General features: G+C 37.2%; 1 protein-coding gene across 1 annotated transcript; it reads right to left on the bottom strand.

Annotated features, from left to right (window-relative positions):
* Positions 1 to 1,543: 1,543 nt before the first annotated feature.
* LOC110338964 (olfactory receptor 51H1-like) lies at positions 1,544 to 2,500 on the bottom strand. The gene has a single exon (XM_021222437.1). The coding sequence runs from the start codon at positions 2,498 to 2,500 to the stop codon at positions 1,544 to 1,546; it is 957 nt and encodes a 318-aa protein (XP_021078096.1).
* Between the last annotated feature and the right edge of the window lie 15,966 nt (positions 2,501 to 18,466).

Genomic DNA, 18,466 nt, shown 5'->3' with positions numbered 1-18,466 from the left:
AAAAAAAAAAAACCCTACATTATAATCTCACTAGATGGAAAAAAAAAAAAAAAAAACCTTGACAAAATCTCCTTCATAATAAAAGTCTTCAGGAGATTAAGAACACAAATAATATACCTCAGCATAACAAAGGCAGTTTATAGCAAGCTTATAGCCAACTTCAAATTAAATGAAGAGAAACTCAAAGCAATTCCACTGAAATCTTGAACAAAATAAGGTTGTCCACTTTCTCCCTACCTATTAAATATAGTACTTAAAGTCTTAGCTAAATCAGTAAGACAACTGAAGGATATCAGGAGTGTACAAATTGAAAAGGAAGAAATCAATGTATCTTTATTTCCAGGTGATATGACAGTATACATAAGTGACCCTAAAAATTCCACTAGGGAACTCCTACAGCTGATAAACATTTTCAGAAGAGTGGCCAGATTAAAAAAAGAAAAAAACTTACAAAATTAGTAGCCTTCCTATATACAAAAGACAGAGACCAAATACGAAACCAGGGAAACAGCACCTTGTATAATAGCCTCAAATAATATAAAACATCTTGAGGTAACTCTAACCAATGAAGTAGAAAATTTGTATGATAAAAACTTGAAGACATAGAAGAAATTGAAGAAGATATCAGAAAATGGAAAGATCATCTGTTCTCATGAACCAGTAGAATTATCATAGTTAAAATGTCCATCTTACCAAAAGCAAGCTACACATTCAATGCAATCCCCATCAAAACTTCAACATTATTCTTCACAGATCTTGAAGGATCAATTGTCAGCTTCATAAGGAAAAGAACAAACCTAGAGGGCCAAAACAATCTTGAATAATAAAAGAACTGCTGGGGATCTCAACATTCCCGATTTCAAGTTATCCTACAAAGCGATAGTAATAACAGCATTGGCACCAAAGCAGACACTTAGACCAATGAAATTGAATGAAAGACAAAGACACAAATGCAAATACACACAATGTGAACACATGAGTTTTTATAAAGAAGCGAGAAATACATATACTACCCTTCTGAACCACCAACCGAAGAATATACACAGACTAGACCTAGGTCTCCCCATTCATACGTAGGAGATGTGCAGTTTGACCTTCATGTCAGTCCTGAACAGCTGGAAAGGGGGCTATCTCAAAAGCTATTGCCTGTGTGTAGGATATGTTCTACTAGCTGGGATGCCTTGCCTGGCCTTAGTGGTAAAAGAAGTGTCTAGCCTCTCAGAAATTTAAAGTGCCAGGGTTGAGGGATACCCACACACACTCAAAGGAGAAGGGCCTGGGGATGGGGGAAGGATTGTGGGAGGATTCACTGTGAGGGGGCAGTGAGTAGAATGTAAAGTGAATACGTTAAAAAAAATTAAATTAAAAAAAGTAAAAGACAATTTGGCACAGGTGGAATGAAGTATCTATTTTCCAAAAAGGATAATATGTCTTTTCACAATTCAACTCACACAGAGAACTTTAAAAAATAAATATTTATTTTATTTTCATCATCATAGTTGAGTGTTTACAGAACTGTTTCTTGCTCTCTCAAAACAAGTTTTTAACTCTCTGTAGTAATCTTGGTTCGAATAAATATCTGGATAATCTTTTTTCGTATTTCCTTGGTCTTCACAGTATAAACTATGGGGTTTAGCACAGGGGGAACAAGAAGGTAGGCATTTGCCATGAGGGCATGAGTCAGTGGCGACAGGTGCTTTCCAAAGCGATGAATGACTGACACCCCAATCAACGGAACATAGAAGATAAGTACAGCACAGATGTGGGACACACAGGTGTTGAGAGCCTTCAGCCGGCCCTCCCCAGAGGCAATAGCCATCACCGTGCGAAGTATGAACACATAGGAGATGAGGATAGATAGGGAATCAGAACCCTTGGTAAAGATGACAGCTATAAGGCCATAGAGACTGTTGACGCGGGTGCTGGCACAGGCAAGGCGCATGACATCTTGATGGAGGCAGAAGGAATGGGAGAGGATGTTGGAGCGATAAAAAGGGAGCCTCTTGATGAGAAAAGGCACAGGGAAGACCACACAGACTGCTCTTGACAAGATGAGCATCCCTATTTTACAGACCACACCATTGGTTAAAATGGTGCCATATCTAAGAGGGCTCCAGATTGCTATAACCCGATCAATGGCCATTGCAACTAGCACTCCTGACTCGATGGCTGAGAAGGTATGAATGAAATACATCTGAACAAGACAACCATCAAAAGTAATGAATTTGTAGTTAAACCAAAATATGCCTAGCATAGAGGGCAGAGTACAAAGGGTGAGCCCCATATCTGCAAATGCTAGCATACACAGAAAGTAGTACATAGGAATATGCAGAGAAGATTCAGACTTGATTGTAGAGATGATGACACCATTTCCAAAGAGAGCAATGACATATATAGCGCCCAATGGGAATGCCATCCAGTAATACTTCTGCTCAAGTCCAGGGATTCCAGTTAAGATAAAGTACAGATGCTGGAATTGAGAATGGTTATGATCTGCCATGAAGTCAATATGATACAGGCATGAAGAGGAATCTTTGGAAATGCTGATGTCTTCCTGAAAAGACAATGGCAGAGTTTATTGGTGTGTTACAATCCGACCTCTCTGGGAGTAAAGCCATTTTATTTCCTCGTGAGTATGTGCAAAATTATTTCTAAAGAAGATACTGTTGAAGAAGTGACTAATAGTCCAGGGAAAAATGGCACACCCAGATATGCATCAGTCACAGTTAGTTTAAAGGACGCAGTATACTTCCAATATAAAATACAGAAGAAAAAAAAAACCTTCCTCTTTTCTAGTTGAATATTCATTAAACAATTTCATCTTTCATATTAGCAGCTTACATTTTCTATCTCTAATAAATTATTGTGTCACAAATGTATGCCTTAGTACTTTTTGAGAATGAAAATTTTTAATAAGCAAAATGCCTATAATACAGATTGATGATAAAAGAAAATTTAAAAGGTGAGCAAATAAAAGAGGGATAAAGTAGGGTGGGAGGAAAGAAGAAGATGGGAGAAAACAAAAATCCAGGAGCAGAAGAGATAAAAGTTGACGCATTTAATAATTTATCAACAAAACCCTGACGCCTAGATTACCATTATTTGCGATTATTCTTTCATTCATTCATTCATTTTAGGAGCAAAAATTCTATGACAATAAGAGATGGTGAGCTGCACAGCATTGTTGAGAATTAAAACTAAGTGCCAAGGGAATTGAAGACTCAATTAGAAAAGGCAAAGTCACTGCAGCTTTTGACAGAGACCCTTTTTCACATGAATCTTTAAGTCTTGAATTTATGTAAATTACCCAAGACCTAGAAAGCACATGGTATTCAACTCTTATCTTCTGAAGATTGTGCCCTTGGACCCAAAGCTCTGCCATTTGTGGTTTGATGGAGCCCTGGTCTTCTATACCCTGGGCTGTATCCCTCATGTTGATACATGAGACCATGTAAACATTCCATACCTGCACCTTAGGTTCCTAGTCTCACATCTTCAACTGTACATCTTAGATTGAAGAAGCAGGTGGAATTCTTTATTCCACAAAGAAACAAAAACAGATTTAAGTTTTCTGTAAAGCAATAAGTAACTTTTCAGATTCTAGAGATCTCTAAGTATTGGTAGAAAATAGACAATGACTAGGATTGGAATTAAAACGATACATTTATTCTCCCAGGATAGACCAATTGTAACCATCATCACATAGTAAAACCATGAATGTCCACCACAAGAAAAGAATTTTCTGAATTGGCTCAATATAGAAATAAGCACAACATAATCCATAGGTGATACATAGCTTCTGTCACATTAACTCCACGGCTGAAATCCATTGCTTCAGAGGCAGTGTGTTCACTCTGGAACATGATCTCTATCCCTGTCCTTCAGCTTAGATTGCAGAGGTTCACTGGTTCACCCCTTTCCCTTAAAGTATATGTGAATGAGAACCACACACAAGCCACAGGCTGCTTATGTTGAGAAATCAAAGCCAAGAGATAGAGATAAAGAAGGCATCAGGATGCTTTTGCGGTGCTATCTTCAAATCTCCTTTCCCATGGCCAGCTTGATGCTCCTATTTTTATCTCACACTTACCTGATTGTTGAGAGTACACTACTAAGGAAAGATATAACACATCAGAGCCAGAGGTTCATCTGGCGAAACCATTGCAGTGACACCACTAGGAATTTTATGTACTGACCTACTCTAGAAATTTCCCCTTTACTGTGCCATGGAGACTTTTGCAGATCCCTTGGGTTTCCAAAACAGAGATCTCTCCAGGGCAACTAAGCCATCCCCAACCATTCAGGATTTTAAAATGAAATAATGCTGAGAGCACTAACTACTAAGACAGTAAAGGGGGGGGGGGATTCCAGAAACTGGTTAGTACCTATGACGTCTTCTCATGGCCAGTTTATACATCTCACTGTATCCGTGCACTGAATAAATGATATCCACTTTTATTTATCTCAAAATGCATCCACATTTTAAAAAATCAAAGAAAAAGGACCTTTATTATTTTCCCATTTGAAAAACATTCCAAAATATAATGATTTTTCTCAAGGCTTTTCCTTATATTTCGCCTTCATTTTTCAGTCATCAATATTCATCTAGTAAATCTAATCATAAGTCATGACCTTTATAAAAAACAAGTACGAGGAGATTTGGGGAGTCATTAATCAATGCCTCCATCAATCAAAGGAGAATGGATCCTATAATATCTAGTTATTACTTCAGATAAAAAATAAAAAATAATATATAATAGCAACCCTAGTAAATATTATTTTGTATAATATTGTTTATTGCATTTATTCATAGTCTTTCATACAGATGGCCCTACATAAATATAGTAAGTGTATTGATCTCTTGTTCAGAAAAGATCACTTTAGGAATTGTCCCAGACTCAGTAAATTTGTAGAAATTAAATAGCAGAGATAGTACAGGATAGAAATAACAGAAATAACTCTGACCTAATTGTGCTCTTTGTGTCCTGAAATCTTCAGGGTGAGGATGAAATGATGACAAGAATGAAATTCATACACTGATTTCTGCCCTAAGTGTGCTCTTGAGTCCTGGAATCTTAAAGGGGAGGACAAAATGATGACGAAATGAAATTCATGTACTGATCCCTGCTCCACATCTGCTGTTCATCTATCTGCATGTTAGGCCCAGATTTGTTCAGCATTGGTGCAGACATTCTTATATTCTCAGAGTCCCTTGAAATGTTATATTCCCAGCTCAAGGTTCATCTTTAAATCACATAACCATGTTTTAGTATGATTACAAAGCTAATAACATGAAGATCTTCTCTGCTTTCAGCAACCTAACCTCTGTATTCCAGTGTTCATAGTAAATATGTCATCTTGCAGTAGTATATCATGCTGTTATTCAGTTTTTCTCACTTCAAACACATAATTGTTTCTGCCATTGAATAACCATAATTTTATTTTAAATGCCTAACAAATATTACTTTATTAGTTATTCAAGTCGATCAAGTATATCTCTATGTAATCTGATTTCTATTGTTTTTGTCATACTATATCAGCTCAACTATAAAAATTTAACAAATAACACTATATCATTTTTATTGTAATATGTTGGTTGATGAAAAACACAACTTTCTAACTACCAATACCTTACTAAGCATTTCTTTAACTTTATAACTCAATTGAAAATAAAATCCATTAATGGTAACACAATTTACTTTTAAATTTTTTTTTCTTGTTCATTCTTGTTTCATATGCTGCACCCTGACTGGTTTCTCCTCCCACCTCTCCTCCAAGTTCCTCCTCTCTGCCACCTCCCCACTCTATCTAATCCACACCATCCCCTCAGTTTCCCTTCAGAAAAGTGCAGGCCTCCAACCAAATATGGCATGTCAAGTTGCAATAAGGCTAGGCATATCCCCTCCTAATAAGGCTGCACAAGGCAACCCAGTAGGAAGAAAAGGGTCCCAAAAACAAGTAAAAGAGTCAGAGACAAACCCCCACTTCCACTGTTTGATGTCCTTCAACCAAAGAGTAGATAAAGGAAAGGTAGTACGTTTGTACAATGGAGTATTACTCATCTGTTTAAAAAAATCACAAAATTTATAGGCAAAGGGATGGAACTTAAAAATCATTCATCCTGAGTAAGGTGACCCAGACCCAGAAAGACAACCATGGTATGTAGTCATCTATAAGTAGATATTAGCTATTATACCATAATCCACAGATCCAGAGAGGCTAAGTAACAAGAAGGGCTCAAGGGCGTGTGCATGGTCTACTTTTAGAAGGTGTGGTGTCCACAGATCTTCTCCGCTCTCTCTCTTTCTCTCAAAACCCAATCCTTCAGTGTTGACCTGAATGCTGTAATAGAGCTACAGCTTCAGCAGCCCTTTCTCCTTTCCACAGCCCCTGTGGATCCTACTGACCATTCTTTCCTAACCACCCTCACCCCGCTTATCAATGTATCCCAGTCCCACAGCACCAGGAGGCATTCTCTGTGAACTCGCCATTTTAGAAGGCCAGTAAAACAAGCAATACATAGCCATCACACTCTCCCAAAATCCAAAAGTTGTGTTTTTCATCAACCAACATATTACAACAAAAATGATATAGTGATATTTGTTAAATTTTTATTGTTGAGCTGAAAAAAATCTGGGGCACTATGAAAAGATCGAACAGAAACCAAACAACGAAACTAACTCAACAAAGACAAATACAAAAATCAGTACCGAGACCTGTAATCATCCCAAGCTCAGTGCCTAGATGCCATTGTAAAAACACAGCCAACAGCCAGGGCAATATGTTTCCATGAGATCCCGGCTATCCTACCATAGTAGGCCCTGAATATTCCAACACAGCTGAAGCACAAGAAAAAAACATAAAGCTAACTATATATAAATGATACAGTTCTTAAAAGAGAAAATGAATAAATCCCTTAAGGAAATTCAGGAAAACACAAGCAAAAAATGGAGGAAATTAATAAATTCCTTTAAGAGAGACAAGAAAAAACAGTTGATGGAGATAAGTAAATCTGTTCGAGACCCAAAAATGCAAATAGAAACAATAAAGAAAACACAAATAGAAACAATAAAGAAAACACAAACTTAGAAAGTTGTGAAAATGAAAAATTTAGAAGTGCAAACAAGAACTACAGAGGTAAGTTTCGCCCACAGAGTACAAAAGTGGAAGAGTCTCAGGCATTGAAGATATGATATAAGAAATAAATCTCGGACAGTGAGAATATTAAATCTAAAAAATTACTGACACAAAATATGCAAAAAATCTAGGGCACTATGAAAAGACCAAACCTAAGAATAATAGGAATTAAAAAAGAGAGAGAAAGAAATACCAGCTCAAAAGAACAGAAATTATTTTCAACAAAATTCATAGAAGAAAAATATAAAAAAGGAGATGCCTGAGAGATTCTGCAGGGACATCCTCTTGGAGACAGGGGTGAGGGGAGGAGGTGTGGGATATGGTACTGTCAGAGGGTGTACCAGAAGGGACATAAAGTCTGGTTGCTAAAAAATAAAATAAAATAAAATAAAATAAAATAAAATAAAATAAAATAAAAGATTAAAGAATTTTTTAAAAGGAGATGCCTACAGAAGTACAAAAAGTATATAGAACACAAAATAGATTTGAACAGAAAAAATTTCACCTTGTCACATACTAATTAAAACAGTAAACATACAAAAAAGCCAGATCTATTAAAATTACACCTGACTTCTGACTTCTCAATAAAGAATCTAAAAGCCAGAAGGGCCTGGACAGATGTGCTATAAACTCTAAGAGACCACAGATGCCAATCCAGACTACACTATACCCAGCAAAACTTTCAAACATCACAGATGGACAAAACAAGATATTTTATAGTAAAGTAAAATTTTAACAATATCTGTCCACAAACCCAGCCCTTCAGAAAATGCTAGAAGCAGATCTCCAATCTATGGAGGTTAATTACAATTATGTAAACACAGAAATAAATAATCTCACATCAACAAAATCAAAAGAAGGGAAACAAACAAATAACACCAACAACAACAGCAAAACAACAAGAATCAACAATCACTGGTCATTGATATCCCTTAATATCAATGGTATTAATTGCCCCCATTAATTAAAAGACACAGACTCAGAGAATGTGCACAAAACCAGAATCCTTCTTTCTGCTGCATCCAAGAAATACATCTCAACATCAAAGATAGTCATTATCTAAGGGTAAAGTTTTAGAAAAAGATATATCAAGCCAATGGACCTACGAAGCAGACTTGTGTCACCATTTTAATATGTAACAAAATAGACTTCAACCCAAAACTTAATATCCCAAAAACCCAGAGACATTGGGTAAGACCAAACATGATTATTCTAAAGGAGGAGGAAGAAGCTGCAGCAGGAGAAGGAGGAGGAAAGAGGAGGACGGTGATGAGGAGGAAAAGAATGAGGAAGCAGAGGAGGCAGAGGTGGAGGAGGAGGAGGAGGAGGAGGAGGAGGAGGAAGAGGAGGAAAGAGGAGGAGGACAATGTCAAGGAGGAAAAGAATGAGGAGGAAGACAGACACAGACAGACAGACAGACAGACAGACAGACAGACAGACAGGAAATGGTTCCTAATGAAATGATTCCTACATCAGTACTCTATTTAGTCATCAGAGAAGTTTCTTCCAGCAGCAGGCAGGAACAGATGCAGAGACCTATAGCCAGACATTATGTAGAAAAAGAGTCTAAATTTGAATTCTCCATCAAATCTCTCCCCTCAGAGCTCAGAGAATTCTGTGTAAGAGTGAGTGGAAAGATGATAAGAACCAGGGGTGGATGACATATGGGAGGCATGACCCTCTGAATCAACTAAGCAATGTGCATGTGAGCTCATACAGTGAAGCAGCAAGCACAGGGCTTACAGGGGTCTATCCCAGCTCCTTAAGCATATTAAAGCTGTTAGTTGGGAGGAGAGACCAGAAGAGGGGACAACAAATGAGATATAAAATGAATTTTTAAAAAAATCTGTCAAAAATCCCACATTGGGGGGGGGGGTTGGTTTGGGTTGGGTTTTGTTCTTTCTTTTTTTGTATGTTTGTGGGACTCCTGACTATGAGAATGGGTGGGTCTCTGACTTTATTGCCTGCTCTTGGGATACTTTACCTCCTGTGTTGGTTGCCTGTCTCCAACTTTGATATGCATGTCTTTGCTTCATTTTATTATATTTAATTTATCATATTTGGTTGTTATCTTATAAGAGTCTGGGTTTTTTTTCTGAAAGGGATTGGATCCAATGGGTAGTGGATGTGAGAAGAACTGGGAAAGGTAGAAGGAGTGAAACTATAATCAGGACACATTGTATGAGAGAAGAATCTACTTACAATTAAAATTTTAAAATAAACAATAAATGACACACTTTGATAGTATACTTTCTACACATTCCTAATATCCTCTCCTCTTTTTAAAGGATGTAAGTCTATTTTATATCTTCTATATAGACTTGTTCAACACCTTGTTTTATTTCAAAAGAATTTCTTTGCATATTATATTTTCCCAATTTTCTATTTCTTTAGTTTTAAGTGAGAAATGAAGTGTTCTCATGTTATATGCTTATGGGGTTTTTTGAAGTATTAACAAATAATATTTGTCACTGATTAAAGTGATTAGACAGGGGTTTATTACAGGTAATTAAACAATTTCACTGCTACATAAACTAAACTGTGGAGCTTTTACAAAATATATAGTCAGAGCTAGTTGATAATGCAATAATTGATTTATGAGTAATTTGTAGACCTATTTAATACTTCTATTTACCTTAAGTGATTTTCATAATACCCATGGAAACCTGTCTTTCCTCCAAAGACACTTTATATTGAGACAGTTTCATGTAGCTCATGCTGGCCCAAATTTTGCTATATAGTTGTAGCTGGCCTTAATTCTTTATTGTCCTGATTCCACATCCCAGGTTCCAGAGTTACAGGCATGCACCACCACACCAACCTTCACACCCAGCTATTTGTTTTATTTTTTTTATTTTCTTAAATACAATATAATTACATAATTTCCTCTTCTCCTTTCCTTTCTTCCCTCCAAACTCTCCCATACACCCTCCTTGTTCTCTGCCAAATTTATGACCTTTTTTCCATTAAGTATTGTTGAATGCATATGCATATATATATATATAGATAGATAGATAGATATAGATATATATAGATATATATATATATCCCTAAACAAATAAATACTAGTTCTGTCTGTATAATGTTACCCCTATGAACATTTTCTCATTTTCTGGGCTGACTTGAAATAATAACAATCTTATGGTGTGCTCTTTCTTTCCCCCAAGGAAAACCAGTTCTACCCTTGGCATTCCTCAACTGCCAGTAGTTTTATGTATTTTAGCCCTCACAAGCTATGCCCCTTCTGTATTAGCTGTCTATTGGTGTCATCCCTGTTCAGCTCATGTTTAGGCAATCATGTTGGTGAGACCTTAAGGGTATATCTTCTCACATCCTAGGAGAAACAATCTCACAGCAAACTCCTTGATCCACTAGCTCCTACAGTCTGTCCACTCCCTCTTCTAAAACATTCCTTGAGCCTTTGGTGGAGATGTTGTGTTGTAGATGCATCAGCGTGGACTGAGCCTCATAATTGCATTTTGATTTATTTGCTTTGGTTTTCTGTAATGCTATCTGTTTGATGCAGAGAAAAGTTTATTCTTCACCCAGTCAGATGCTGTATATTCTTCTCCAGGATCTAGCACTGTCCAGCTATTCTTAACCCTTTGTGAAGTGTTTTAAAAGGAGTTAGTAGAGCTTATAAGATTCAAGTGTTGGAATTCATAATCCCAAATTAATAAGTATTGTATGATCATGGTCATCAAGAGAAATATGAAAAAGGGAGATATAAGAGATGAATAACTTCTGAGTATAAATTTTATCATGAATGTAATGTTTAATTTTGTCAGATTAAATTAATATTAGGGACATTAATGAAGCACAGATTTGGCATAACTGTGTAGAATTTCCATAGAGGATTGACTGAGGAGGTGATTTTTCTTGAGTATGGAGTGATCCCAAGAGCTGTGTCCACATACATAATTTAAAAGAACAGTAGGAGAAAGCCAGTTGATTACCAGCTTTCCTCTCTCTTGCTTGCTGATTGGTCTAGATGAGACGAAGCAGCTTCAACCTTTCAGCCTTACATACAGAAATCATTCCAACCATGACAAGTCTCCTGATGTACTGTAGCCACTAAACCTTGGGTGAAAATGACTCTTCCTTAAGTCAATATGCCAGGTATCTTGTCACAGCAATTAGAAAAGTAACCAATACAGTGAAGTTGTCAAAAGTTCTTGTGAGAATGTCAACTTCATTGCTTTTCATATTTACATATATTGAAATTCACATTTTTTTGCCATTTCATAAATTTTAAGAAATGTATAGGGTCTTGTAAATCTCAGACTAATCATGATACAGAAGCATTCCATCATCCCAAACCATTCAGGGAAGTTACTCCTTTGTAGCCAGCTCGTCTCTCTAGCTGTTTGACACTAAGCAATCCATATCCATTATTTAGCTGTAATCTTTGTTCACTTAAAATATCAAATAAAGCAAATGATCCACACATTAGCCGCTGTAATCATTTCCTCTTAACTGTACCTTGTCTTTCCACTTTTAACTATGTCTTTTATTCTAGCATTTTCTTTTCTGAGATGGGGTTTCTCTGTGTAACCCTGGCCATCCTAGAACTTGCTCTGTAGACCAGACTGGTCTTAAACTCAGGGACTTTCCTGCTTCTGACTCCTGAGAGCTGAGATTAAAGACTGTGTCACCACAGTCTGATTGTTTTTAAAAATTTGTAAACATTTTAGACATAACTTATGAAATCAAATATATATATATATGTGTGTGTGTGTGTGTGTGTGTGTGTGTGTTCTTATGAATTCTAACTTTAGTTAAGAATGGTTATACAATAAAATATATTATGTTAAGTCACTTTCTGTATAACTATTTTATATTAAATTATTGCTGGGTAATTTGTTAAACAATCTGTGCTTTCTGCATTACTTGACTGTTTTCTCTTGTCAAAATATATTTTATGGAATTTTCTAGATTTTTCTGTGTTGCATACGGGTCTATGTATTTATTTCTTTCACATACCACTAGCTACTATGGACTTACAGAATACTAGGAGCCAAATAGTGTAGTTCTTTCCAATTTATCTCCCTTTTTAATTTTTTTTTCTATTTTTGTTCCATTGGTTTTTCTTATATGCTCTAGATGCAACTATTGATAACTATAAAATATTGGGTTGGGGTTGACCCTAATTTCATTAAGTTGTAACAAATTTACAGAGAATTCATTTTTAACTATGTTAAGATTTATAAGATATTAACTAGTGCTGCTTTCAGCCTTTGTCAGAGAAGTTTCTTTATGTAGAATGCACCAATTAGTGCAAACACCCATAAAAGGACTAAGAACCAGGGAGTGTGAACTGATCATCCCCAGACCTCCTGCAAAGCCCGAGAACATCACAGAGATAGGGCAAAAGATTGTAAGATACAAAGGTCAAGAAGAAAGACTATGAAGTGTTATCTTCTGGGTGTGACACAGTCATTACAATCAGGCACAATCAGCAGCTGTGGCTACATAAAGAAGACCTTCATCACTCACAGACATATACATGTCCTGTTCACCCACATGCATACATATGTATATACTATATGCATAAAAATAACAGTATGAAGTTCACCATTTCCACGCTTTCCCTAATCTCTAGGGTGAACTTTAACCTGCCTTCCCATGTGATGTTATTGAGTGACTTATGGTAGGGCATGGAGATAAAAACAGAAGTTAAGCACTACCAGAATAGTAACTGTAGTACCAAGAACAGACAGCAGGGGGAACATGAGACTGGTAAAAGTGTTGAGAGAATCTAGCTCTAGACTGATGATTGTTGGGCTACAATATCACTGAAGGGAACAGCCCAGGAGGAAGCTAGCATGCAAACCCAAGAAAAAAGAAATATTTTCCCAAAGGACCATATATTATCAAAATATATACAAGGGGTACAAAAAAGCACACAAGGTACATAAAATTAAAAATTTAAAACTCTATAAAAGGATCGACATAAAACTCCAGAAACCTTAAACATACTGGAAGACCCAAAAGAGATCAAAAATAAAATCAGGATCATGACGCATCAAATAAAAGAGAATATTAGAAGATCAGGTGTAAATAATACAAAAATTGAAGGTTCATTACAGGGACCCAGGTGCACACTAGATAAGACAGAGCAAATGGTCATTAAAATCTTGAAAGTCTAGACATTAGGAATCTTGGATTTAGAATTACAAAATTGGAAAGAAGTACGTAAATAGTTAAATTGATTCATAGACTACTACCAAATAAATAAATAAAATACACATGGTATTATAACTACAGCAAGAGAAGAGAGAGAATGGAGAAAATCCATAATCTGAATATTAAAATAACCCAAATCTTAGGGGGAAAGTAGGCATGTAAATTGAAGAGGTTCTAATACTTGAGTTAAGATAGACCAAAGAGAACCATGCTGGCATCCTTTATAATGAAACTAGTTCAAAGAGAGAGTGAAGCTGTGGAGATGCCTAGAAACAGCTAAATTCATTCGAGGCTGTTGTCACATGAGCTGGGGATCTGAGGATATATTTTCAGCAGAAATCTTGCTTTGAATCAATGTTGTAGATGCTGAACGGGAAAGGTCCAGAAAGAACAAGATAACTACAACGATCCTGTTGACCAAGAGTAACATATTCAGCAACTGTGTTTCCAAAATACGTGAATTTGGAGTGTTCTCAGAAAAAACAAACAAACAAACAAAAAAACTGGACTTGCTTTGTAAAAACTTCTAAAAGGAGCCCTTCAAGTTAAAATGAAAGACACCACAGAGCAATGTGGAGTTAAACAAAAGCAGGCATTTTTGCAATAAGACAGATTTGCACAAATATGTTAAGCTGCATTATTGCAATTTTGCATATACAGCTAAAATAATAGAAACATTTAAAAATGCAAATCCAGATCAATGATTATAATATATGAGAATAATTGGTGACATCAATCTCATAAAATGAGAATGGGTTACATAGGGACGAATTTTTATCCAATTAAATATATCAGTTTAAAGTACAAAATCCTACAACTTTTATTATTTTGTATTTACATTATTAACCAGATTTAAAGATCTATAGATAACATGGGCCTGGATATGAAAATTTTGCAAGTTTGAGAAACTAAGGCCAACTAACTCGTTTACCAAATATTTAAAGTGTAATTGGCAAATCTGATAGCAGCCTCCAGGTCCTAAGGGTCACACCATTTGGGGTGTTAGATAGGAGCTGTGATATGCCAAGGATTTGGTTACTTGGGCTGGTAGCAGGAATTACTGGGACAAAGGCACTCCCGGAAGGTCTGGGAAAGAAGAGGAGCAGTGATGGCATTGTACACAATGGGTACCCAAGTTATTTAGAGGGAAGAGGAGCAGTGATGGCATTGTACACAATGGGTACCCAAGTTATTTAGGGGTATACTGGCTGATAGTGTTAAGGATGCAATGAAAAAGTCACAACCTGTGGTGGGAATGGGCTTGCCTGGTAATGTGCTACCACCTACTTAGAGCTGGGGAACAGTCTACTGAGAACAAGAAGGGCGATGCACATGTGAAAAGTACAGAGAAGAGAAAGGAAAGGGCGGTGCACATGTGAAAAGTACAGAGAAGAGAAAGGAAAAAGAATTCCACCACTGGCGCTGAAGAGTTGGAGAATCTAGCTAATCTTGAGGTGTACTTTAGGTAAACGTGATTATAAACATACAACTACACGTATGTAGAGTCAGAGATCAAATCACACCGGGGATTAATAGCATGCTGTAGCACATTTGGGTTGATTCTGACCTCAGCTTGAGGAAGCAAAGCAAAGTGAATAAGCATCCCTGAGGAGACTGGACCTGTGACCTGGGTCCTATTAGCACCATGTGGTGCCACACTGTGCTAATGGCAATTAGTCAAAACCAGAAGCAACAAAACCAAAAGGGGTCCCCTAGGAACAAACCAGAAACACTCTCTGGGGCTCATTATCCACTGTCTGAAAACAAAAGGCTAGGTAAATATCGTAATAATGGTCAAAGGCCAGACAGGTCAAGGGAAGATGGGGCAACTAGGCCTATTGGGACTATGAATATCAGAGTAGTGTGGGGTGGACAGGGGATTGCTCCTCTCGTTTTGAAATAAAGGCTGAGTGCTAGTAATGAAGGGATCGTCCTATTCTTGCTGCAATTTAAGGTCATCATGGCCTTTCTGCTGGGACAAACAGGTTCTTAACTAACACCACAGTGCTCTTACTGAGGCTTCCCCATGGGGCTCTGGCAAAGAGAGGCCTGGACACCTGTGCTCACCTTTGCTTCACCCCACACCCTCCCCACACCCCTAGACTCGGTGCTGCTGACAGACATAACATAAAGAATACAGCAGAGGCAGTCCACTACCACACTAGAGTGCGTGAGGGTCGCTGAGAAACCAGGTATGGTGAGTAAACGACTAAAGACAGAGGCAGTGGGAAAAGATGACAAACGTCAGGCATGCGTGTGACAGTGTAAACAGGGAGAAGGCAGAAAGAATGGGAATGTGGAGTAAGAGAGAAAGGAGGAATGGGGTGGGCATAAATCTTCCCATTTCTGAGCCTGAAAGCTCGGGAAAGAGATCAGGAAAACACCCTAATTAGAATGTGACTTCGATTCTTTCTAACATAAAAAAATGGACTAGCGCTGGAAAGTTAAAATTGGTCAGGTAGGGGATAGGAAAGGCACAGTGCTCTCGGGAGGACGCAGAGACATGGGGCCAGGAGTCTGGGCAATGAAATAATGTTTGTGTAAGCAGGTGCTTCCAAATCAAAGCTCTTGAAGTTCAGTAAGCTGCCTCTGGTGCAATGGATAGACACTATTACAGAAATGAAAACCAGAAAAGATAAACTCTGTGTTCAAAGCAGATACGATTGGAGAGGCTTGTAACAGCGTGCTGGGTGCATGCAGGTGTAGGGGGGTGTGGGGACTACACATAGAGATAATATTTGGAGTCATGCCTGTGAAGGAGCACTGTATCACAATGCCTGAAGGAGCTGGGAGCCGCCGAATCACAGGAAACTTAAACTGATGCACACTACTGAGGAGACAGACACAGCTGCAGGTACAAGGATGTCCAGTAAAGGAGCCCACAGCATCAAACGGGGTGGGGGTGAGGGGGTTGGACAAATGAGGATAAGGTGCTCTAAATTTGAACACCATTTATTTACATCAGACCTTGTTAACCAAACTTATCACTCATACATATCATTAAAATGTGTAGTGTAGTTTTAGTCAGATAACAGATAGTCAGACACCCTGGAGGGTAAATTTGAGGAACTTTGATAATTGAATCTGGGCTGCTCTTCCAACTTCCCGCCCCCAGTGAAATCTGCTAGATCTGTGTTCTCCCAGTCCTTCAGGGAAAAGCTGAATCCCACAGATGGCATTAAGCATAAGAAAAATTGTAATATTATGTGACACAGAACTGCTCTCCAAATTCATCCACCCTCAGAGATTGGGCTAAAAAATATTGAGGTTTATCCACACCACAGGTCTAAAACCTGACTACTACATACTTAGCATTCCTTGATTGCTCTCTTGCTCAACAATGGCTCGGCCCTCATTTGCATCTTTTTTTTTTTTTTGCTTTATAAATTTATTTTTGGAATTTAATTAGCTCTGAGATGTAAAGTTCTCTAAAAGGATTTGATAAAAAGGAGAACCTCTTTGTATCTGGCTGTTTATATTCATATGGATATTATACCTGACTTAATATCTTATTTTGTCTCTCTATGACATATACCACATGTCTTCAAACAGTGCTCAATACTGAGGAATCTCTTTTGCTATATTATGAGTTAATGCTGAGATGCACGGGAGTCTCTCAAGACAAGGAGTGCAGTCACTACTCTGAAAAGAAATCCATACTCTTAGCCATGCTTTCTAGCCTGGCCTAATTTAGATTACACAATCCCCTGTGTAGTCCATGCTATAAATTCTATCATATTGTCCACACAGTAAAGCCATTCTAAGATTTACAGAATTGAGAAAGAAGGGATCAATGTTTGCACAACAGGCAAAGACACTGTGTAATCCAATGTCTGGTAAATGTCAAGTTTCCTGAAGCATTTAAATGTCATGGCTAGGGATGGCAAACAAATTACTGTAAATTGTTCATACTGTCTGTCAATTCAATGTGTCTGCAAGTTGTCTTCGTTATACCAGTATAATTCTCAATATACCAAAATATTCTGTTCTAATCGCTGAGTCATCTGGGTCATCTGATTCTCAGTAACAGGAAACTAATATCATAAAGTACAAAGTCTATGTCTTCTTGAAAATCTTGTGTGGCGTTTACAAATGTCTTTCAGCAATGACGTGCTCACTTCCTATGTTGGGTAGTTAAAATTAAACTCATAGAATTCAAGATTTCATGGGGAGATTCACTGGCATTTCTAGCAGTTTATTATTTACGGAAACAAAATAAGAATAACTCAATGGTTTGTGTGATACGAAAAACTCTTAGAAGGAATTATTTATGAGAACACGCACTCATGTATTTAAACATATATATGAATATACATGTGTGTGCATACATGTATATACACATGCTGCATGTGTGAGTTCTAAAAATTGACAAGATGTTTATTGAAGCTCTTGTCAATACATATGTACACGAAGTACAGAAGTTATCAACTATTTGCATAAGCCTGATTGAGTCTTTGTGTTTTCTTGGCTGTGTGAAGTGTTAAGAGATTAGTGATTAGCAATTAATATTGAGTGTTTAATTCCATGAAAAAGTATATATATATATATACATATATATATGGTAACAATACATATTTATGACCATTGCTTTTGTTTCCACATGGATTTTCTGTATCAGTGCATGTTTATACATCAATATATTTTTGGAATGAGCATATACTTGTTACTTCATTCTTTGAATGTGATATGGATAGGAACACACAAATCTGTTTTCATTTGATCTACAGATACTTTAGTAATTGTTTGCTAAAATACAAACTAATTTGTGTAAATGTATGAGTGTACATGTTTCTAAGTATAAATGTATATGTGTGTAAAATGTGTGATGTTTGTGAGTGATGGACATATGGGTTACACATGGGTATGCACACTTCCTTCTGAATGTCATTGTGTATTGGTGTGTGAATGGACATCGTACATGTGAACAGTGGCTGTATGGGAAGAACCTTAATAAGGCAAAATGAGACTGATTCAGTTCTCAAATCTAAATGACCTGTCTACTTAAATTGCCCCACAAAAGCCTTACAGGTTTTCTCTGTGAGTACCAGCCTCAAGCACCCACCTCCACCCCTTTGTTTTATGTCCTACTAGGCACACCCAGGATGTGACCCATTCTGAAAGCTGAGAAATGTTCCCTAGGGTG

The sequence above is a fragment of the Mus pahari genome, chromosome 1 (genome assembly GCF_900095145.1).
Source record: "Mus pahari chromosome 1, PAHARI_EIJ_v1.1, whole genome shotgun sequence".
Lineage (NCBI taxonomy): Eukaryota > Metazoa > Chordata > Mammalia > Rodentia > Muridae > Mus > Mus pahari.
The sequence above is the reverse complement of the archived record's forward strand: the minus strand, read 5'-3'. Positions and strand labels throughout refer to the sequence as shown.